Raw genomic sequence first — 18,625 nt, forward strand, 5'->3', positions numbered from 1 at the left:
AACGGTGCAGTGGACCACTGTGTAGTCTTGGCCTGGGCGACAGGGGCGTATAAATGGGAATTCTTGCTGGATTCTTTCGGTAAAATGGCATTTGCGCTTCTTTGAAAGAGCCATCTTCTCCTCTACTCTTTTTTCCTCTCGTCTGTTCTCTTCTCCTTCAATGCTTTTCTTTTCTTCACCCTTCTTTCTTCTCTCCTTAGCTTCCCTCTGGGGTTTACTTATTTATTTCTGCCTTTCCACACTATTCTCCTGCTCTTTCCCTCTTCTCTCCTTCACTCTGTTGTTTACTTCTTTATTTCTGCCTTTCCACACTATTCTCCTGCTCTTTTCCTCTTCTCTCCTTCACTCTGTTGTTTACTTCTTTATTTCTGCCTTTCCACACTATTCTCCTGCTCTTTTCCTCCTCTCTCCTTCACTCTGTGGTTTACTTCTTTATTTCTTTATTATAACTTTACGAAAAATAGTGACACATAAAACAGTGACTCAGGGCATCAGCTAATCAAATGGTTTTATAACTACTACAGTCATTGGTTACCCACACAGCCCGACACAAAAAACAGCCTAAAACACACAACTATCAACCATTGACTTATTATTAATTAATTTATTATTAATTAATAATATCATCATTATTATTATTTTAATAGTCTCAGGTCCCTATGCCTACAGGAAAATCATATGCTACCAAAGCTGTCTTCCACCTCCCCCTCTTCCAAAACAGAGCCACATAAAATGTCATCACCTGATAATCTCATGCTAACGTTAACATTACAGCTTCACTAATGACAGATGAAAACATTGTCATAATGTTAACGTTCACTAAACAATCATACTTATTTTAACGTTACATCACTTCTCACACACTCTCACACACACACACACACTCACATTTACTACTATTCGGGGTCCACCTAACACTACCACCATTATGGGGTCCACCCTTTCCAGTGCTTCTACAGCTACACAAAAAATCAGGCAACATAAGCAAAAAATCCTGATCAGAACTATCACTTCAATTAAGCAAAATTGTAAACTTTTTAAGAAAACGTTTTTTACCATCATATTGGGGCCCCGTTTTTAACTTTGCTACCTTGTAAGGTCCACGGTCAAACACAGATATTTCTTATTCTTACCACATAATGGGGCCCAAAGTAGCTAATTATTGGATTACAATGTAATGCTACCGTATTTAAATATAGTGTCAAGATTCTTCTGTAGTGGAAGACCTGCATGACTCTGCTTAGTGGTTGGACTGTGACACCTCTACTTCAGCAGGTGATGTTACCTTTGGTGTGTGGCTGGAGAGGTAAGGGAAAGTTTTCAACAATAAGCCAAGGAGTGCTCAATCTGAATTCATGTTATCTTTGCCACCTTTTATTCTGTTATTCCTAGATAACCTTTCGATTTTTTATTTTAGTTTTGTCCCAATAAACCCCTTTGGAGTTTGAACCCTACACGCTTCTGGATTTGCATCACTTTCTTGAACACAGGGGTCAAATATACCCACCCCAGCCACCATAGAGGCTTAAGGAAACAGCCTATACAGCATGCCTACAAGTGCCACTTACAATATGACCAAACATCGAGAGAAATCTTTGGTTTGTCCTCCTGGGCAGGATTAGGCATTAGCAAGGCATGATTTTGTTTTTAACTTTCCAGCTTGAACATCGACCTCCCTCTCCCATTTGTCTGATTTCTATCCATGAGTAATTAAATAATCAGAGTTTACTCACATTTCTCACTTTAATTCATCTTTGAGTATTACTTGGTATGGTACAGTGACAAAAAAAGACCATAATGCCATCGGTAGTTTCAGTTCTTATGACGTGAATATGAATATCGAAATCAAACAGCAACAACTTAACATTTTTTAAGCTATAGCTTGAATGCCGATGGCAGGCATAGGTTGAACCTTTGTGAACTGTATTGTGAACATTTCTACCATTTTGCATGGTAATAAAACCTGACTTTTGCATCAATCCAACAATCCAAGAGATGAGAAAAACCTTTCCTATTTTTTCTTACATCAATTTCTTTCTCTGTTCATAACTTCTGTTTTTGAGTGCCTCGGGTTCTTCGGAAAGGCATTTTTCACAATATGACTTACCCGGTGTCATATTCATTATTAAAAACCTTCTCAATTGCCGCTTAATTGCTGCACACTCCTCTGGCGTCCATGGTCTTCTGATGGCAGGTTTTGTACCTAAATTGGCAAAGTAGAAAATGTTAGTGAATTTTAAAACGTAGTCTTAATGGTAAAATAAACACTAGGATTGATCACATCATATAATTTTTCAATAAATCATATGAAGTCAGATTTACATAATTCAATGTAAACTCACCTTTCTTTCTTGACGGCTTGCTTTTCTTTGTGCCGGATGTTGTGAGAGGTGTGGCTTCGTCTTCTGATATTCCTGTAGTTGTATACACATAGTAGTTTACACAAATACATGATACAGAAATGTTAACTGTTAAATGTTAAGGAAAAATAAAGGAAACATTACAAATGTTGTCTGGATTAGAATAATTTCCATGTTTTTCTTGTTACTTTGGCACTAATTCAGATGCACTCAGATGTTTTGATTTAAGGTATTAAAATGTATAATATTGCATCTCTTCTCAAAATGGATGGGGCATACCAAAAATTATTCTGCTTTAGTCTTCTAATTTTACCTCTCTTTCTTGCCAATCTCTTCTTTTTGGAGTTCACAGAGGCGGTACCTTCTAGCAGGGTTGATGTAGTCTCATCCTCTGATCCCTGTACTTCTGATAGTTTGGTACAAATAAAAAATGGCACAAATGGATCAGACAGACATATTGACTCAAAATATGAAAAAACACACATGTACTGCAATACTTTATGTAGACCTCACTTCTACCAACAGTGTAAAGTTGTTCTCACTGTTTCATGGGGAAACCGATGCACCACTATGCCACAAATACCAAAAAAATGAAAGGAACTTGTACCAAAGCATGCATTGCACGCACTGAAAAGTTCCATGCCTAACTGTCCTCATAATTGTAACTCATCTTACTGGCATTTAGTGTGGTGGTACCTTCTGACAAAAAAGTTGCATCTTCTGACTCCTTCCAGCATACCTGAAGATGCACATATGGGTATGTAACTATATAGTACTTGTGCCTTAGTGTACTCGAAAAAGATGTTCATTAGTAACCAGGGACACCCATGGGCATGAGACAGAATGCATGCAGTGGTCATTATTAAATAATTCAACCAACAACCAAACCAATCAATCAATCGCTGACACATACCTTCACTGTTCTCTTGGGGACAATCTTGTGAGTCAACGGTTTCAAAAAAGGTAATTGGTACAATATGAATCAACTTGGTATAAAATGTATAACTGTTGAAATCAACCTCTTACTGATACAGAACATTATAATTATTGTTGCATTCAAATCCATTCATGTGTAATACCATTAACATCAATATGAATTTCATCCCGATTTTTTCCTTTGTATTCCCCTAGCCGTCCTTGTTCCAATGCCAGAAGAATTTTACTAATTTTGGCTATTTGAAGAGTGCCTTCTGGGAGTCTGTAGTGCTTTCTGTGGACATCAATGTTGTGCCCAAGGAAATCTGCTAACTGGTCAAGTTCGGTATTTTGTAAATTCAGGACAGTCGACATGGTTGCAATGTGTTTCCTGAGTTTTGTTGAGGTTAATGCTGTGGGATTGTTGATACCATCACAATCTTCCACTAACTCTTTGAGGCAGCTGTAACCCCTGAGGCTGTTTTCAGATTGAGGCAATGCAAATAAAAACACATTTTCATTCAGCACCCCACACTCCTCTCGCTTTTCAACCAGTAGATCAAGTGATTCCCTTATGATCGGGGTGAGCAGAAGAGGAACTTTTCTTCCTCTCTTTCCAACTATGGTCATCCTGGAAAAATGTTTGCAGAGCTTCTGCTCAAGTGGTGTGAGAGCCAAGTTAATATCTTCATGTGTTTCAGATACATCCATCAACAAATATGCAGATAGCGGCGTCCTTGACACCTCTCCTTCTCTACGGCGGTTAAAAATGATCAATTGTGCCAATGTCACTTTAGCAAGGTCTTTCCAGTTTGAGGACGAAGTCTCTTCTTTTAGGGCATTCAAAAGTTGTTGCTGTTTCTCAGACAAGTAGGGATGGGAATCGAGAACCGGTTCTTGTTCAGAACCGGTTCCGAGTCAACCGATTCCTTGGAATCGTTAGCAAGCCTGCTTAACGATTCCGCTTATCGGTTCCGGTCGCGGCAAATGCGTCGTGACGTCACACACACGCTGCTTTGATTTGGTTCAGAACGCAGCAAACATGTCGCCGCCGAGGAAGAATCGCATTGTGCGTTCACACCAAACGCGACGGGGCGACAAGATCCCATACAAAGTGAACGTAGAGACGCGTATAAGGGCGAGTTTTTCGCGGGAGAAAACCGATGACAAGTTTTTGTCGTGATGACAGCCAATCAGCGTTCAACAGCTTGATAACTGAGTGACATGTGTAACGTAACAGCCAATCCGCGTTCAGCCGTCAAACTCAGTGCAGTGCAGTCCGGGTGAACCGCGGAATGGAGGAGAAAGTGATTGTTGCAGTTTGCGACTCCCGGAGCTCTATATATAATAGTATATAATATATTATATACTATATTATAATTGTATATATAATATCACGGCCAACAGCTCTGTCGCCTCCGGATGGCCGTAGCGTGGGGAGCTCTCATAGGGATTGGGCTTCTCGGGGTTTGTTTACCGGCATTGCTATGGTTTCCGGTCTTGTGTGTTCCAACGGTTTATTAGGTAGGCCCATCTAATAAATCTCTGTCTAATCAATGCTTCATTTTGTTTATGTCAGTTTAATTTTGTTACAAGTTGAATGCAAATGAGCACTGTTAGAATTCCAAAAGGCACAAGCTCTTACTTGGCTGTTTTCAGTCTTTGTTTTTAGTTGTATGGCACATAATGATGGCATTTGGGCTTAAAAAGCGAAACATATATCTTTTCGTCTAGACCAATTGATTTGAAAATGTACAATTTCCTAATACTAGAAGCACTTCTGATCAGATATTAAAGAGATGTAATGCAAACAAACACATTTATACTTATTTTCTCACCCAATGAGAATCGATAAGAGAATCGATAAGGAATCGGATCGATAAGCAGAATCGGAATCGTGAAATTCTTATCAATTCCCATCCCTACAGACAAGTGAAAATGAAGGGTTTGAACATCTTGTGTTAGCGGTAGCAGTTGAGGTGCATTCCATTTGGCCTGGTTGAGCTGGGTTAGGGCTTGGCTTCCTATGTCATATTTCCAGCTATCTTGGTATAGCTGTATGAATTCCTCAGCATTTTTTACAGTAATTTCTTCCTTCATCTTCAATCCTTGAGATTTAACAAACATGGCAAAGCCATGCAAGGTGTGGCCAAGTTTCCGAGCAATAGATGCACATCGATATAGTGTCATCACTAAATCCGGCAATGCATTTTGCCACAGTGACCAAATGATCATACATTTCCGGTTTAATGAGATCTTTAATAGTCTTCGCTGTTGCACTTTTTTTAGTTTCCAGTGCCAGTCTGCCAAGCTCTCTCAGTCTTTGTCGAATGTACTGGTGTTGGCTCTTTGCTTTACCATTCTTCTTGAAGAGTCTGTAACCAAACTCAAGAATGAAATTATCTTGCTTGACAGCCATTGCAATTGTGTCTTGATTCATCCCTTTTAGAAGCGTCCAATATCCACTGGGAAATCTTGTTTGAGTAGTTTCAGCGAATGCACATAAAGCTTGGACTCTTTTTCGTCCAGGTTTTGATGTTTCAGGTTGGAATTTGCAGACCTTAAAATGTCGCCACATTGCTTTTCGTTTAAACAAACCATAGCAGTGTACACAATGCAGGAAATCTGCTCCTTCAGTTTTTTCCGTTGGTTGCTTTTATGGGATTAGTTTTCCTTTTTTGGCTCTCCATAACTTCCATGTTATGCTCATAGTTCCCCTTATTTCGGATATGATCAAGTTGTAGTCGCCTCTCTTTGGATTTTTTTGGGAAGATAAATGCTTTGGCCACTTCAACATTATCCTTGTGTTTACGCAGCAAGTGTCGTGACATTTTCTGAACTTCTTGCCCGCAAAACAAGCAGTGATGTTTCTTGTTATAACATATTTTTCCACTCGCTTTCTTCAAAACAGGTTCAACAAAGACTTCTTCAAGGGGTACTGAAATACTCACTTCATTGTTAGTATGAACCACATCATCATTTACATCACCTTTGTCATCATCAACACTTTGAGAGGACTCATGACTGATTTCAAAGCCTCTGTTGTTCTCAGTGGACCTGAACTGGGTGTGTCTGGACTCAAATTGGCTCTGACTGGCCTCAGACTGCTCAGACTGACTATTACTAGAAGATCTGAAGCTGTTTTTTCTGGAAGACGCAAAACTTCTCTGACTGGAAAACATGACCCTGTTCTGCTTCGACGACTTCACTTTGCTGTGCTTGGATGTCTGTAAGCTGCTCTGAAAAGAAGACCTGGAGCTGCCCTGTCTTGATGATTTTAGGCCATTCTTGCTGAAAGACTTGAAGCTGCTCTGGCTTGATTTGGAGCTGCCCTTGCTGGGCGACCTGGAGCTGCCCTTAGTAGTTTTGTTCATTTCTTTCCTTTCCAAAGATAACTCTGAGCTTCTGTCACTATCTGTTCCTTCATCTTTGGGATTTGGAAGATACTCTTCACCACTGTCTCCACTAGAGTCATCTGATTCTAGAAGACTCTTCTGAATCTTAAACGAAAACAATTATTAAAACAAATTAGTCACCCACAATACTGGGTTTTACTGTCTAAAATAATTTCGAAATTCAACACAAAAATATTTGGCTTTTTACCTTTAAAGGTAGCCTTAAAATCAACATGACAATAAGTTTCACATATGTATTCCTGTATAATCAGAATATCTAGCACTCCAAGTCCAACTCTGAACATTGTGTTTTCTACCACTACCCAAAACTAAGTATTAACATGATGTAACATGATGTAAAATGAATCTCACTGGATGGCGACAGGCTCTTCTTGGCCTCTGCCTCTGTGCAGCCTTAAAAGTGGAGTCTGGGGCACTGTCATCACTTGTGTCATAGATATTATTATAGAAATCAGGTACTTCTTTCTACAAAAAGAGAAGTGCATAATGCAATGGTTATTGATTATTGATAATTTCTTGAATCAATTTCAGGGGAAATGGTCTTTTAAATAGCTATTTATAAACTATGTCAGAGGCATACCAGAGAGCTTTCGGTCCTCCTCAGTTTGGGAACAACATCCTCATCCTTGGAATTGTCTTTGAAAGAGTCGACATCACTGGATTCTTCAATGGCTTCACTTTCCTCCACTACACTTTCACAGGAATCATGCAGAGGAGACCAATGGTCTGAAACGCTTTCCATCTTTAAAATGACAATGAGAGGAACACAAGAGAATTTGTTTTAGACAAGTGGACCATCAACATTTTATTCTCCTTTAAAATGAGGCATACCGGAATTTTTCTTGTGTCGTTGAGCTTTTCCTTAACTTCATCAATATGAGGAGTCATAGGCTGGTCTTTCCAACAATCTGAACTGGTTTCATCAGAGTCAGAATAATCCACAAGTGAAATTCCTCTGACAGAAAACACCTAAATATGATTAAATACAAAATAATATACGTTTCATTATTATGTCAACCATGAAGATATATAAACCTAAAACAAAAAAAACATTGCTCAAATGAATTGAATCAAATAGAAAGCATAAAATGAAAGATATTAATAGATAGTTAAGTACCATTAAGGAAAAACATTGCCAAAACAGCAAATAATAATCCCAAGAGCATGGCTATAACTCCCAACAACCTGTTAGAGGCTGCCAATTGGTAATACGTTGGATTCAAGTATTCAGACTTACAATGCCTAATAATGTGTAAAAGTGTGCATGCAATGACATCAGTTTGAAAACTGACAAGCATTTCTAAAGGTAAATAAAATCACCTCAAATATAATCAAAACGGGAGGGCCCCACTATGTCAAGACTTGAAACAAGTGTGTGTGTGTGATGTCAGCTTCAACAACAACAATTTAACCATCTAATTGAATGGACCCCATAAGGGTAAATTAAAGTGTTCAAAAGATATCCAGAGGGTTAGGCTAGAAAGGTGTGCAGTCAGGTGAACTCTGCTACTAAATGATTGACAGGTTTTTTTTTAGAGGTGGAATATTAGTTGCTTTCTTACTTGGCAAACATGCTAGAAAATATATTACATACAATGGAGAGTAACTACAGGTTCTATAACATTCAATTACCTGAGTAGTAACATGATCAGGGAACAGCTTGGGTTTATCTGACCCAACATTGGCATTCTCAAGGTTCTCCTGTACACAAAAGATAAAAAAGTAGAAACATTTAGAGCAGGTGTTACGCATGAATACAGAGATGTGAAAAAGGTCAAAACTTTGCTCAAAGGAAATTAATAAATTAGACAGCGAAAACTGAAAGATATTAATAGATACTTAAGTACCATAAAGGAAAAGCATTGCCAAAACAGCAAATAATAATCCCAAGAGGATGACCATGACTTCCAACAAGACTCCTAACAACCTGTTAGAGGCTGCCAATTGGTAATACGTTTGATTCAAGTATTCAGACTTACAATGCCTAATAATGTGTAAAAGTGTGCATGTAATAACATCAGTTTGGAAACTGACAAGCATTTCTAAAGGTATTTAAAATCACCTCAAATATAATCAAAACGGGAGGGCCCCACTATGTCAAGACTGGAAACAAGTGTGTGTGTGTGATGTGAATTTCAACAACAAAAATTGAACCATCAAATTGAATGGACCCCATAAGGGTAAATGAATGTGTTATAAGATATCCAGAGGGTTAGGCTAGAAAGGTGTGCGGTCAGGTGAACTCTACTACTAAATGATGGACAGGATGTTTCTGAGGTGGAATATTAGTTGCATCCTTACTTGGCAAACATGCTAGAAAAGATACCACATAAAATGGAGAGTAACTACAGGTTCTATAATATTCAATTACCTGAGTAGTAACATGATCAGGAAACAGCTTGGGTTCATCTGACCCAACGTTGGCATTCTCAAGGTTCTCCTGTACACAGGTGTTACGCATGAATGCAGAGATGAGAAAAAGGTCAGAACTTTGCTCAAAGGAATTTAATAAATTAAACAGCGAAAACTGAAAGATATTAATAGATACTCAAGTACCATAAAGGAAAAGCATTGCCAAAACAGCAAATAATAATCCCAAGAGGATGACCATGACTACCAACAAGTCTCCCAACAACCTGTTAGAGGCTGCCAATTGGTAATACGTTTGATTCAAGTATCTAGACTGACAATGCCTAATAATGTGTAAAAGTGTGCATTCAATAACATCAGTTTGGAAACTGACAAGCATTTCTAAAGGTATTTAAAATCACCTCAAATATAATCAAAACGGGAGGGCCCCACTATGTCAAGACTGGAAACAAGTGTGTGTGTGTGATGTGAATTTCAACAACAAAAATTGAACCATCAAATTGAATGGACCCCATAAGGGTAAATTAATGTGTTATAAGATATCCAGAGGGTTAGGCTAGAAAGGTGTGCGGTCAGGTGAACTCTACTACTAAATGATGGACAGGATGTTTCTGAGGTGGAATATTAGTTGCATCCTTACTTGGCAAACATGCTAGAAAAGATACCACATAAAATGGAGAGTAACTACAGGTTCTATAATATTCAATTACCTGAGTAGTAACATGATCAGGGAACAGCTTGGGTTCATCTGACCCAACGTTGGCATTCTCAAGGTTCTCCTGTAAACAAAAGATAAAAAAGTAGAAACATTTAGAGCAGGTGTTACGCATGAATGCAGGGATGTGAAAAAGGTCAAAACTTTGCTCAAAGGAAATTAATAAATTAGACAGCGAAAACTGAAAGATATTAATAGATACTTAAGTACCATAAAGGAAAAGCATTGCCAAAACAGCAAATAATAATCCCAAGAGGATGACCATGATTTCCAACAAGTCTCCCAACAACCTGTTAGAGGCTGCCAATTGGTAATACGTTTGATTCAAGTATTCAGACTTACAATGCCTAATAATGTGTAAAAGTGTGCATGTAATAACATCAGTTTGGAAACTGACAAGCATTTCTAAAGGTATTTAAAATCACCTCAAATATAATCAAAACGGGAGGGCCCTACTATGTCAAGACTGGAAACAAGTGTGTGTGTGTGTGATGTGAATTTCAACAACAAAAATTGAACCATCAAATTGAATGGACCCCATAAGGGTAAATGAATGGGTTATAAGATATCCAGAGGGTTAGGCTAGAAAGGTGTGCGGTCAGGTGAACTCTACTACTAAATGATGGACAGGATGTTTCTGAGGTGGAATATTAGTTGCATCCTTACTTGGCAAACATGCTAGAAAAGATACCACATAAAATGGAGAGTAACTACAGGTTCTATAATATTCAATTACCTGAGTAGTAACATGATCAGGGAACAGCTTGGGTTCATCTGACCCAACGTTGGCATTCTCAAGGTTCTCCTGTACACAGGTGTTACGCATGAATGCAGAGATGAGAAAAAGGTCAGAACTTTGCTCAAAGGAATTTAATAAATTAGACAGAGAAAACTGAAAGATATTAATAGATACTCAAGTACCATAAAGGAAAAGCATTGCCAAAACAGCAAATAATAATCCCAAGAGGATAAACATGACTACCAACAAGTCTCCCAACAACCTGTTAGAGGCTGCCAATTGGTAATACGTTTGATTCAAGTATCTAGACTGACAATGCCTAATAATGTGTAAAAGTGTGCATTCAATAACATCAGTTTGGAAACTGACAAGCATTTCTAAAGGTATTTAAAATCACCTCAAATATAATCAAAACGGGAGGGCCCCACTATGTCAAGAACGGAAACAAGTGTGTGTGATGTGAGCTTCAACAACAAAAATGTAACCATCTAATTGAATGGACCCCATGAGGGTAAATGAATGTGTTAAAAAGATATCCAGAGGGTTAGGCTCGAAAGGTGTGCGGTCAGGTGAACTCTACTACTAAATGATTGACAGGATGTTTCAGAGGTGGAATATTAGTTGCATCCTTACTTGGCAAACATGCTAGAAAATATGCCACATAAAATGGAGAGTAACTATAGATTGTATAACATTAAATTACCTGAGTAGTAACATGATCAGGGAACAGCTTGGCTTTGTCTGACACAACATTGGCATTCTCAAGGTTCTCCTGTAAACAAAAGATAAAAAAGTAGAAACATTTAGAGCAGGTGTTACGCATGAATGCAGAGAGGTGATAAAGGTTAAACCTTTGCTCAAAGGAAATTAATAAATTAGACAGCAAAAACTGAAAGATATTAATAGATACTCAAGTACCATAAAGGAAAAGCATTGCCAAACAGCAAATAATAATCCCAAGAGGATGACCATGACTTCCAACAAGTATCCGAACATACTGTTAGCGGCTGCCAATTGGTAATACGTTTGATTCAATTATTCAGACTTACAATGCCTAATAATATGTAAAAGTGTGCATGCAATAACAGTTTGGAAACTGACAAGCATTTCCAAAGATGAGTTATCACAATTGTGGATTAATTTACAAATGAATATCACAATCATATAACAAATGTAAGCAAATGGCAAGGGCTTTTATAGGTCCCAACCTGACATTATATGCAGGGCTGTAGTGGTCAAATTAGAGGTGGGTAAACTATGAATTTTGTGATCAGACCGACCTCGACACAACGCAAAGTGTTGCGACTCTGTAAGGCTAGCCTGGCTATATTCCATTATGTTATCAATTAAAGTCAAATTAAATCAATCAATGACAGTCAATGAATGCGTTTGTAGTTTATTCAATTTATTCAAATTTCTTTTTTTTTTAATATATATTTTTTATTTTACATAATGAACAACAAAGATAACAAACAGGAACAGCAAGAAAAACAACAACAACAACAGCAAGAAAAACAAAAACAAAACAAAGACAAAAAATGTCAACAGTAAAGAAAAGTGTGTATATTAAGAACTATCTATATATGGCATGTGTGTATGTGTGTGTATTAGTAGGATGCTATTCACAGTAGTGCCCAGAGGGCCTCCTTGTCTTCTACGTCAGGTCCTGCCTTGCAGGGGCGTGTTCTGGGGTCCATGGCTCCCCTGTGCTTCACCAGCCAGGACTTCGCATACAGTGTTGGATCGAACTTTGTTAGTGGTGGGCCATTCAATTGAATGAACATCAAGGACGACACTGTGACCATGTGCAGACTGCATCTCAGGGGGCACACTATTATGTTCATTAAGCTGAACCCCCTCTCACACTCAGCAGTGCTGACTGGAATGAGATGGTGGATATTGATGAGTGGTGCAAGGTTTTCTGGGATGAAGCTGGAGTTATCCTTGAAATATAGCCTTCAAGAATTTTTCTTCCATCAAGTCTGAACCTTTGGGCAAGTTGTTTCACCTTGGATTCCCCATACGGTTCCTCTAGGGGAACAGGCCAGTTTGCTGGGAAAATAACTTTAAAGTGGTCCAGTAATTCACTGTACTGGGCTTTGTTTTCAGCTGACACACTCTGTTGCCTAGATGAACCTGTAGTGAACAATCTCTCCTCCAGGTTCTCCATGAGTGAGTGAAGGAACTCTGATGAGTTAATCTGCCTTGCCCTCGGGGTGGTTCTTAGTTGAATTCCGTTGAACTCGTGTTTTTCTGCAGCTTGAAGGGCTTCCTGCCTTCTATCACCTGGACAGGTAATCATTGATGAAACCATACGAATTGTTCGTCTCATTAATGTGTCTGCTCTTGTGAGGGTCATTCCTCTTTCTTGCAAGTTTAGAGAGAGGTGGGAGATCTCCTCTAATGTGTCATACATGAGGGCTAGATCACATAGGAATTCCTCTTGCTCCATTTTGGTCATAAGACCCCTGTACATGGCCTTGTCATTTTCATCTCTTGTGACATCCAATGAAGCAGCATTGAAGTGGTGATGCAGGGCTTTGTAGGAATTCCATACAGCTTTCACAGTTCTGAAACTGCTGGCTGCCCATCTGACATCAAGGACCCTCCCAATCTTTTGCAGATTTACTTCAAGTTGTTTTGCATGCTCAGCCAGTTCCCGGCAGTTTTTTGGTGACCTGTGGTACGGTGTGTAAATTTTGTCTAAAAAAGACTTGAAATGATTGACATTGCTAGTATGCTTGACTGTGTCTCCAACAGCCAGTTCCAGCCTATGGTTTAGGCAGTGCCACACAATGAGTTGTGGATACAGGAGTTGTAGACGTGCAGCTACCCCTGACTTCCTGCCCAGCATGGCACTTGCTCCATCACTGGCAAACGCAATGAAATTTTCTTTGATGAAATCTTCATTCATTCCCCAAGTCTGGAGGCACTGTAGTAAACTCTTAGTTATATCCTCAGCCGACTGGCTTTCCAGCTCCACCAAATCAAGAAATATTACCCTGGGTACTCCACTTATAATGGATTTTAAATAAACAACCAGGGCTGATTTCTTGCTTAGAGTTGTGGATTCGTCAATCAAAACACTAAACCTTTGGTCTTCAGCTACTATGTGATTCAGAACTTTCTTTCTCATTTCATCAGTTGTGTGGTCTATTATATTTTTTGCAGTATATCTGGAATGAAGAGTGATACCCATGTCAAGACCATTTTCTTGCTGGAGCACCACAAGATCTTGGTAGTCTGTGAAAGGCCTGTTCTTCTTTGCCATGAAGTATGCTGTTCGAAACAGTGAGGCTGTCTTCTGTGCTTCACTCTCCACTTGTTTTTGTATGGAAACATCTATTGTGTGTTTTGTGTTAACTATGTCATTGGCTGCCTTGTGGCTCTTTGATGTTGTGTGTTTGTAAATTTTGCTTCTCAAGCATGACAGCTGATATTGGTGATCACCATTGCGACTGTATGTGACGTTAGTTGCTGCCCATTCATTTGAGAGACACATTCCTGTTTCTTTAAACACTCCAAGGCCTTTAATTTTTTTGCAAATTTTGCATCCAAGATATTCACCATTGACAATAAGCCATGTGTAAAAAAAATTAACTGTGTGTGTTGTTTTTCTGTCCAGATATGTGGGTGGCATCTGCTCTCTATTTCTCCTCTCACTGTGTCTTCAGTCTCAAATTCTTCTTTCTCTGTGTCTCCCTCTACTTCAGATTCTAATTCAGATTCTCCACTCTCCATCTCTCCTGTCCCTGTTTCTTCTCTTACTTCTCTCGTACTACCTGTTTCTTCAACTCCTCCCTCTAGTTCATCTTTTTCTGTCTCCCCTTTCTCTGTTCCCTCATTCTCTGTTGGTCTTCTTTCATTTCCTCCTCTTTCCCCCTCTCCACTGTCATGGTTTTGTTCTCTCACCAGCCTCCTCACTCTATCTTCTCTCTCTATTTGACCTCCTGGTGTTTCTTTTCTCCCTGTGCTCTCTGCACCATTGCCTGTCCCATCACTGCCTGAAAAAATGATGTTGAATTTAAGATTTGTGGGGCTGAGAACACTAGGCTAGGTATCCCTCGCCCCTTTCCGCGTTCAAATTCTAATTAAATTTGCCCTGCTACAACGTGCAATCGAACGATTGAACTTGGTCTGGCGATAGCCAGGCACTGAGAACACCTGTTAAACAGCCAATTACACTGCCAACTAGAGATGCACGGATGGGCTATTATTTCATCCGCAACCGCAGCACAAACGCATCATGACTACGCATTGGCCAATCTGAATGCTCGTAGTCATTTAATAGTTCGTCAAGTAAAATTAATTTATAAATCACAAAACAACTCATGTGAATTGATCATCTTCAGTCTTACTTTGTACTTGAGCCCTTTTTCGGGCATCCGTTGGAGTGGGAGCACTCGAAGGTCTCTTCAAAAATCGCCTAATGTTCATGGCTAATTAATGACCGGTAGGTAGGCATGATCATCCACAACGCATAGGGCCATGTGTTTACATACTTCCTGTTTACATATTTTCCTGGATCCTGATTGGTGTCGACGCCGCAGCCGCAAGGCACTGATTGGAGGGTCAAAGACCATAATAGTATAGGCCTACAGCGCAGATGAAAATGATTCAGATTACAGCGTTTATTTGTTCAACTAAATGAAACTTTGTCTTAGTTGTATTAAAATTATACCAAATTTATTTCCGATTATTCCAACGGCAGAATACAAGTCACAGGGAACTTTGAGGTGCGTAAACGCTATTTAGAGGTGCGTAAACGCTATTTCCTAAATTCCAGAGGTGCGTAAACGGCGTTTACTTGCGTTTAGCCTCCACTACAGCCCTGATTATATGTAAGGAGCGGCCAATTGATCATAGTAAAGACAGACATTTTAAAAAACCCAATCTCTATTGTTACTGCATATATTGGTCACAATAGCAATTCTGTTTTTCCCCATGTCAGACCTTGTTACATTTTTTGAGTCCCCATAGTTGTAGACAATTTCAGTTCCTGGTTCTATGTTTCTCAGAGCAAACAGGCACAAATGTACTCAGTCATTTACAGTAACTTTTTTCATGACACAGTTTGGTGATTTGTGGTCGTCATTCGCTAATCGTCCAAGTGACCCATCTTCTCTGGATGCATCAATGCTAAAAGGAGGGAATACAACACATTAAACTTCTACTTTAATTACTCCAGTCCTTTTTTACTCTTTTAATAAGATATTTGAAATCTTCGAAAATAAATCTGCTGCTTACCACCATCTATGATTCTTCCATTCAAATCATAAAGATATGTACTCTCTGTAGTGGAGTACTTTTTTGACTGGCATTCTTCGAAAGAGATTATTTCACCCCTGTACTCCACGACAAAATCCCCTTTTTCAAATCTCTTGGTAGCAAACACTCCCCGTCCTATGAATACAAAGATGCATATAAATTGGAATAATTGCACCGTCTTAATTTCACATACACCATGACCACGGCATGTAAATTAAGCAATGGATGATGGACAACAAGCTGTATCAGTAGATGCCTACCAGCTAGTGGTGTGCATCTCGCCTTTGTAAGAAAAGATATGTGCTACGATATGATTCAGGGACGATACAATTTAATATGGAACGATTTGATGGGATTCGATTCAATGTTCTAACGATCTGTTGCGATTTGATGAGATATGAATCAATCTGATAGATACAGTTAATATTAATTTAACGTTAACGCATTCATTTTCTATTCATTAAAATAAGCCTTCTATAAAAAAGCCATTGCCTTCTTTATATGTATTTCTTAATGGCATGGGGGAAATATGGAAGACACATTTATAAATTTAGAACTACATGTCTTCTATTTATTTGTTTATTTATCGATTTGATCGCTGTTCTACACAATTAAGAAAATAGAGAAGCTTTTGTAAATATTCCCCTCCGGGTGGTGGACCCAGAGGACCACCACCCGTTTGATTTCAGATTCGCTGGTGCACTGAAAATCACTTCACTGTTTTTGGACATATTGTATGGCTGTTTTTCGTGCACTCACAACTCTGGTTGTTCCCTGCTCGCGAGATGCAGGTTGCGAGCAGAGACGCGAGTGTAAACATACACAAACACACACACGGATCCGCCCGCTTCCTTAAATTCCATTTTTCGGATCCGTATGGATACGGAATGAAATGAGTTGACAATGCTATCTTGACATCAGGCTAAAGCTTCACTCAACCGATCGCAACGTGCATTCGGTGCATAGACAGATTCATTTGTCTAGGGCCCACGTATTGATGTAGTTGCATCTGTGTTAATCCAACCGGGTACCGATTTGTATCGGTGAATCGCTACACCCCTAGCCTTTTTAATGATACAGAGGTTCAAACTGGATATAAATGATGTAACAAGCAATGTATGTGTTGAGGTGTGTAAATGTGGAGAACTTTAGTTTATCTTGACACATTTATGTTGATTGACCAATAAATGGCTTTAACAAATGTTGTTAGAAGCACAAGCATTTTTACCATTTCTGAAATGTAGTCGTTGCATAATTTTATTCTACACTGTAGGTATTTAAAGTACTAAGAAATGTTTTGGGAGTAACATGCTGCCACTCGAAAGTACCCAACAAACCTTTGTAATCATCAATGACATTTTGAGTAAGCCCCTGCTTATCTCCCGAAGAAAGAATGTGTGATGTTGCATCATCAACAGGCCGGATTCTTGGCTTCCTTCTTCGCATTATGGCTCTGTGAAAACCATTAAAAAAATGAATCACTGCACATATGGGCAATCACATTGCAGACATACTATAACAGTCTCTCTTTGATAGGATAAACAACTATGAACAATGTAGCAGCCCTTTGCATTATTAGTCTCTAGGCCTAACTGATGTGTTGTGAAGTATTTCTATTTACTGAGATTATAACCAGTATGACGTGAATGTGCTGTGTAGCCAGTTGGCTGTTGCTAATTTTCAAGACATGTAGGCCTACGGGTTAAAACTGAGTCTTCATAACTAACAATAACCTGAATCCTTGGTTAATCCTGGGACAATTCCATCAAGCAACTGCATTTTATCAACATTCTGGAGGATATCGTTTTAATATTAGTCCTCTCGCGAGTATTTGGACAAAAACCGGAAACGGATGTATATGAAAGTATTGGTTGTAGTCTTTTTTCTCGGTTCTCCGTATCAACAGTATGGCTAGAACCAAGCGAAAAGACTACAATCATTTCAATCAATTCCGGTTCCGGTTTCGTTCCGGTTTCCGTTTCATTTACAAAATGCCAGATAAAACACGACAGAAACTGTATTTCGCTACGATACTTGATCGTAGCGAAACACAGGAACAGTGGCGATTTTGGTTTGGAAACTCTGGTGGGGCCCATGCAGGAAAATATTATAACGCAATCCAGAAATACCACATATTACTACCATCACAACAAAAACAGTAGCAAGTGACAGAGGGGACCAAAATTGCAGCTGAATAATGCCATCACTCAAACGCGAATCTGACGACATATATTAGGCTATTATAGCAATAGCACCACCAAATGGCAGCGTTCAAGATCTCACAATATCAAAACTCAAGAAAACAACAACGTGGCAACAATAAAAACACAACGACGCACACAGCAATCAATATACAAAGCCACCACTCACAATATACCAAAAAAAGAAGAAGTATGGTTTAAGTTGTATTAAGTTTGCAGGCCACCATACTGTACAATTAACAATGAATCTAGCCTGATAGAGTGGTTGCCTATTCAGACCTGGATAATCCTGGGTGAAAATTTAAATAAGTTTGGGCTAAGATGGTAATTACCTGTGCTTTAAGGACAGTGCTGTCTGGTCTCCTTTGTGTGGCTGAGGTGAAACACAAGCATTTTTTTCCGCTTGAACCACTCCTGGTTGAACGATCTATTCTTGTCCTTTCCCTCTTGAATAATGATTAAATCCGTCGGGCGATGTGGTCCCAAACGTTTTATCTCCAACTTCTGTTCAAGTGCTAAATCTCACATGAGACAGATACTCAACACGATTCATCATTTAATGAATGAAACGTCCATTTGTTGTTATTTACTGTAACAGTAACTGTAACTGTAACAGTAACTACGTTAGCTAGCTAGCAAGA

General features: G+C 39.0%; 1 protein-coding gene across 2 annotated transcripts; it reads right to left on the bottom strand.

Annotated features, from left to right (window-relative positions):
- Positions 1 to 1,050: 1,050 nt before the first annotated feature.
- On the bottom strand, positions 1,051 to 17,756 carry LOC130391398 (uncharacterized). Of its 2 annotated transcripts, XM_056601520.1 has the most exons (8): positions 17,121 to 17,756; positions 9,772 to 11,287; positions 9,063 to 9,131; positions 8,324 to 8,392; positions 7,523 to 7,660; positions 7,272 to 7,433; positions 7,043 to 7,156; positions 2,535 to 2,766 (listed from the first exon to the last, which is right to left on the bottom strand). In XM_056601520.1, the coding sequence occupies exons 2-8, from the start codon at positions 9,889 to 9,891 to the stop codon at positions 2,725 to 2,727; spliced, it is 714 nt and encodes a 237-aa protein (XP_056457495.1). In that variant the 5' UTR covers positions 9,892 to 11,287; positions 17,121 to 17,756; the 3' UTR covers positions 2,535 to 2,724. The 2 variants fall into 2 exon arrangements, 1 of the variants encoding a protein (XP_056457495.1); XR_008896888.1 differs by lacking the exon at positions 17,121 to 17,756 and adding exons at positions 1,051 to 2,203; positions 2,343 to 2,414 and having other exon boundaries at positions 2,674 to 9,131; positions 9,772 to 10,581; positions 11,219 to 11,881.
- Positions 17,757 to 18,625: the final 869 nt, after the last annotated feature.

The sequence above is a fragment of the Gadus chalcogrammus genome, chromosome 11 (assembly GCF_026213295.1).
Source record: "Gadus chalcogrammus isolate NIFS_2021 chromosome 11, NIFS_Gcha_1.0, whole genome shotgun sequence".
In the NCBI taxonomy this organism is placed as follows: domain Eukaryota; kingdom Metazoa; phylum Chordata; class Actinopteri; order Gadiformes; family Gadidae; genus Gadus; species Gadus chalcogrammus.

Excerpts from the sequence above, each read along its gene's own strand:
- LOC130391398 (XM_056601520.1), bottom strand. The coding sequence starts at position 9,891 with ATGCGTAACACCTGCTCTAAATGTTTCTACTTTTTTATCTTTTGTTTA. Across the intron at positions 8,393-9,062 it reads CTGATCATGTTACTACTCAG|GAGAACCTTGAGAATGCCAA; the intron begins GTAATTGAATAT and ends TTTTGTGTACAG. Across the intron at positions 7,157-7,271 it reads GGAGGACCGAAAGCTCTCTG|AAAGAAGTACCTGATTTCTA; the intron begins GTATGCCTCTGA and ends CTCTTTTTGTAG.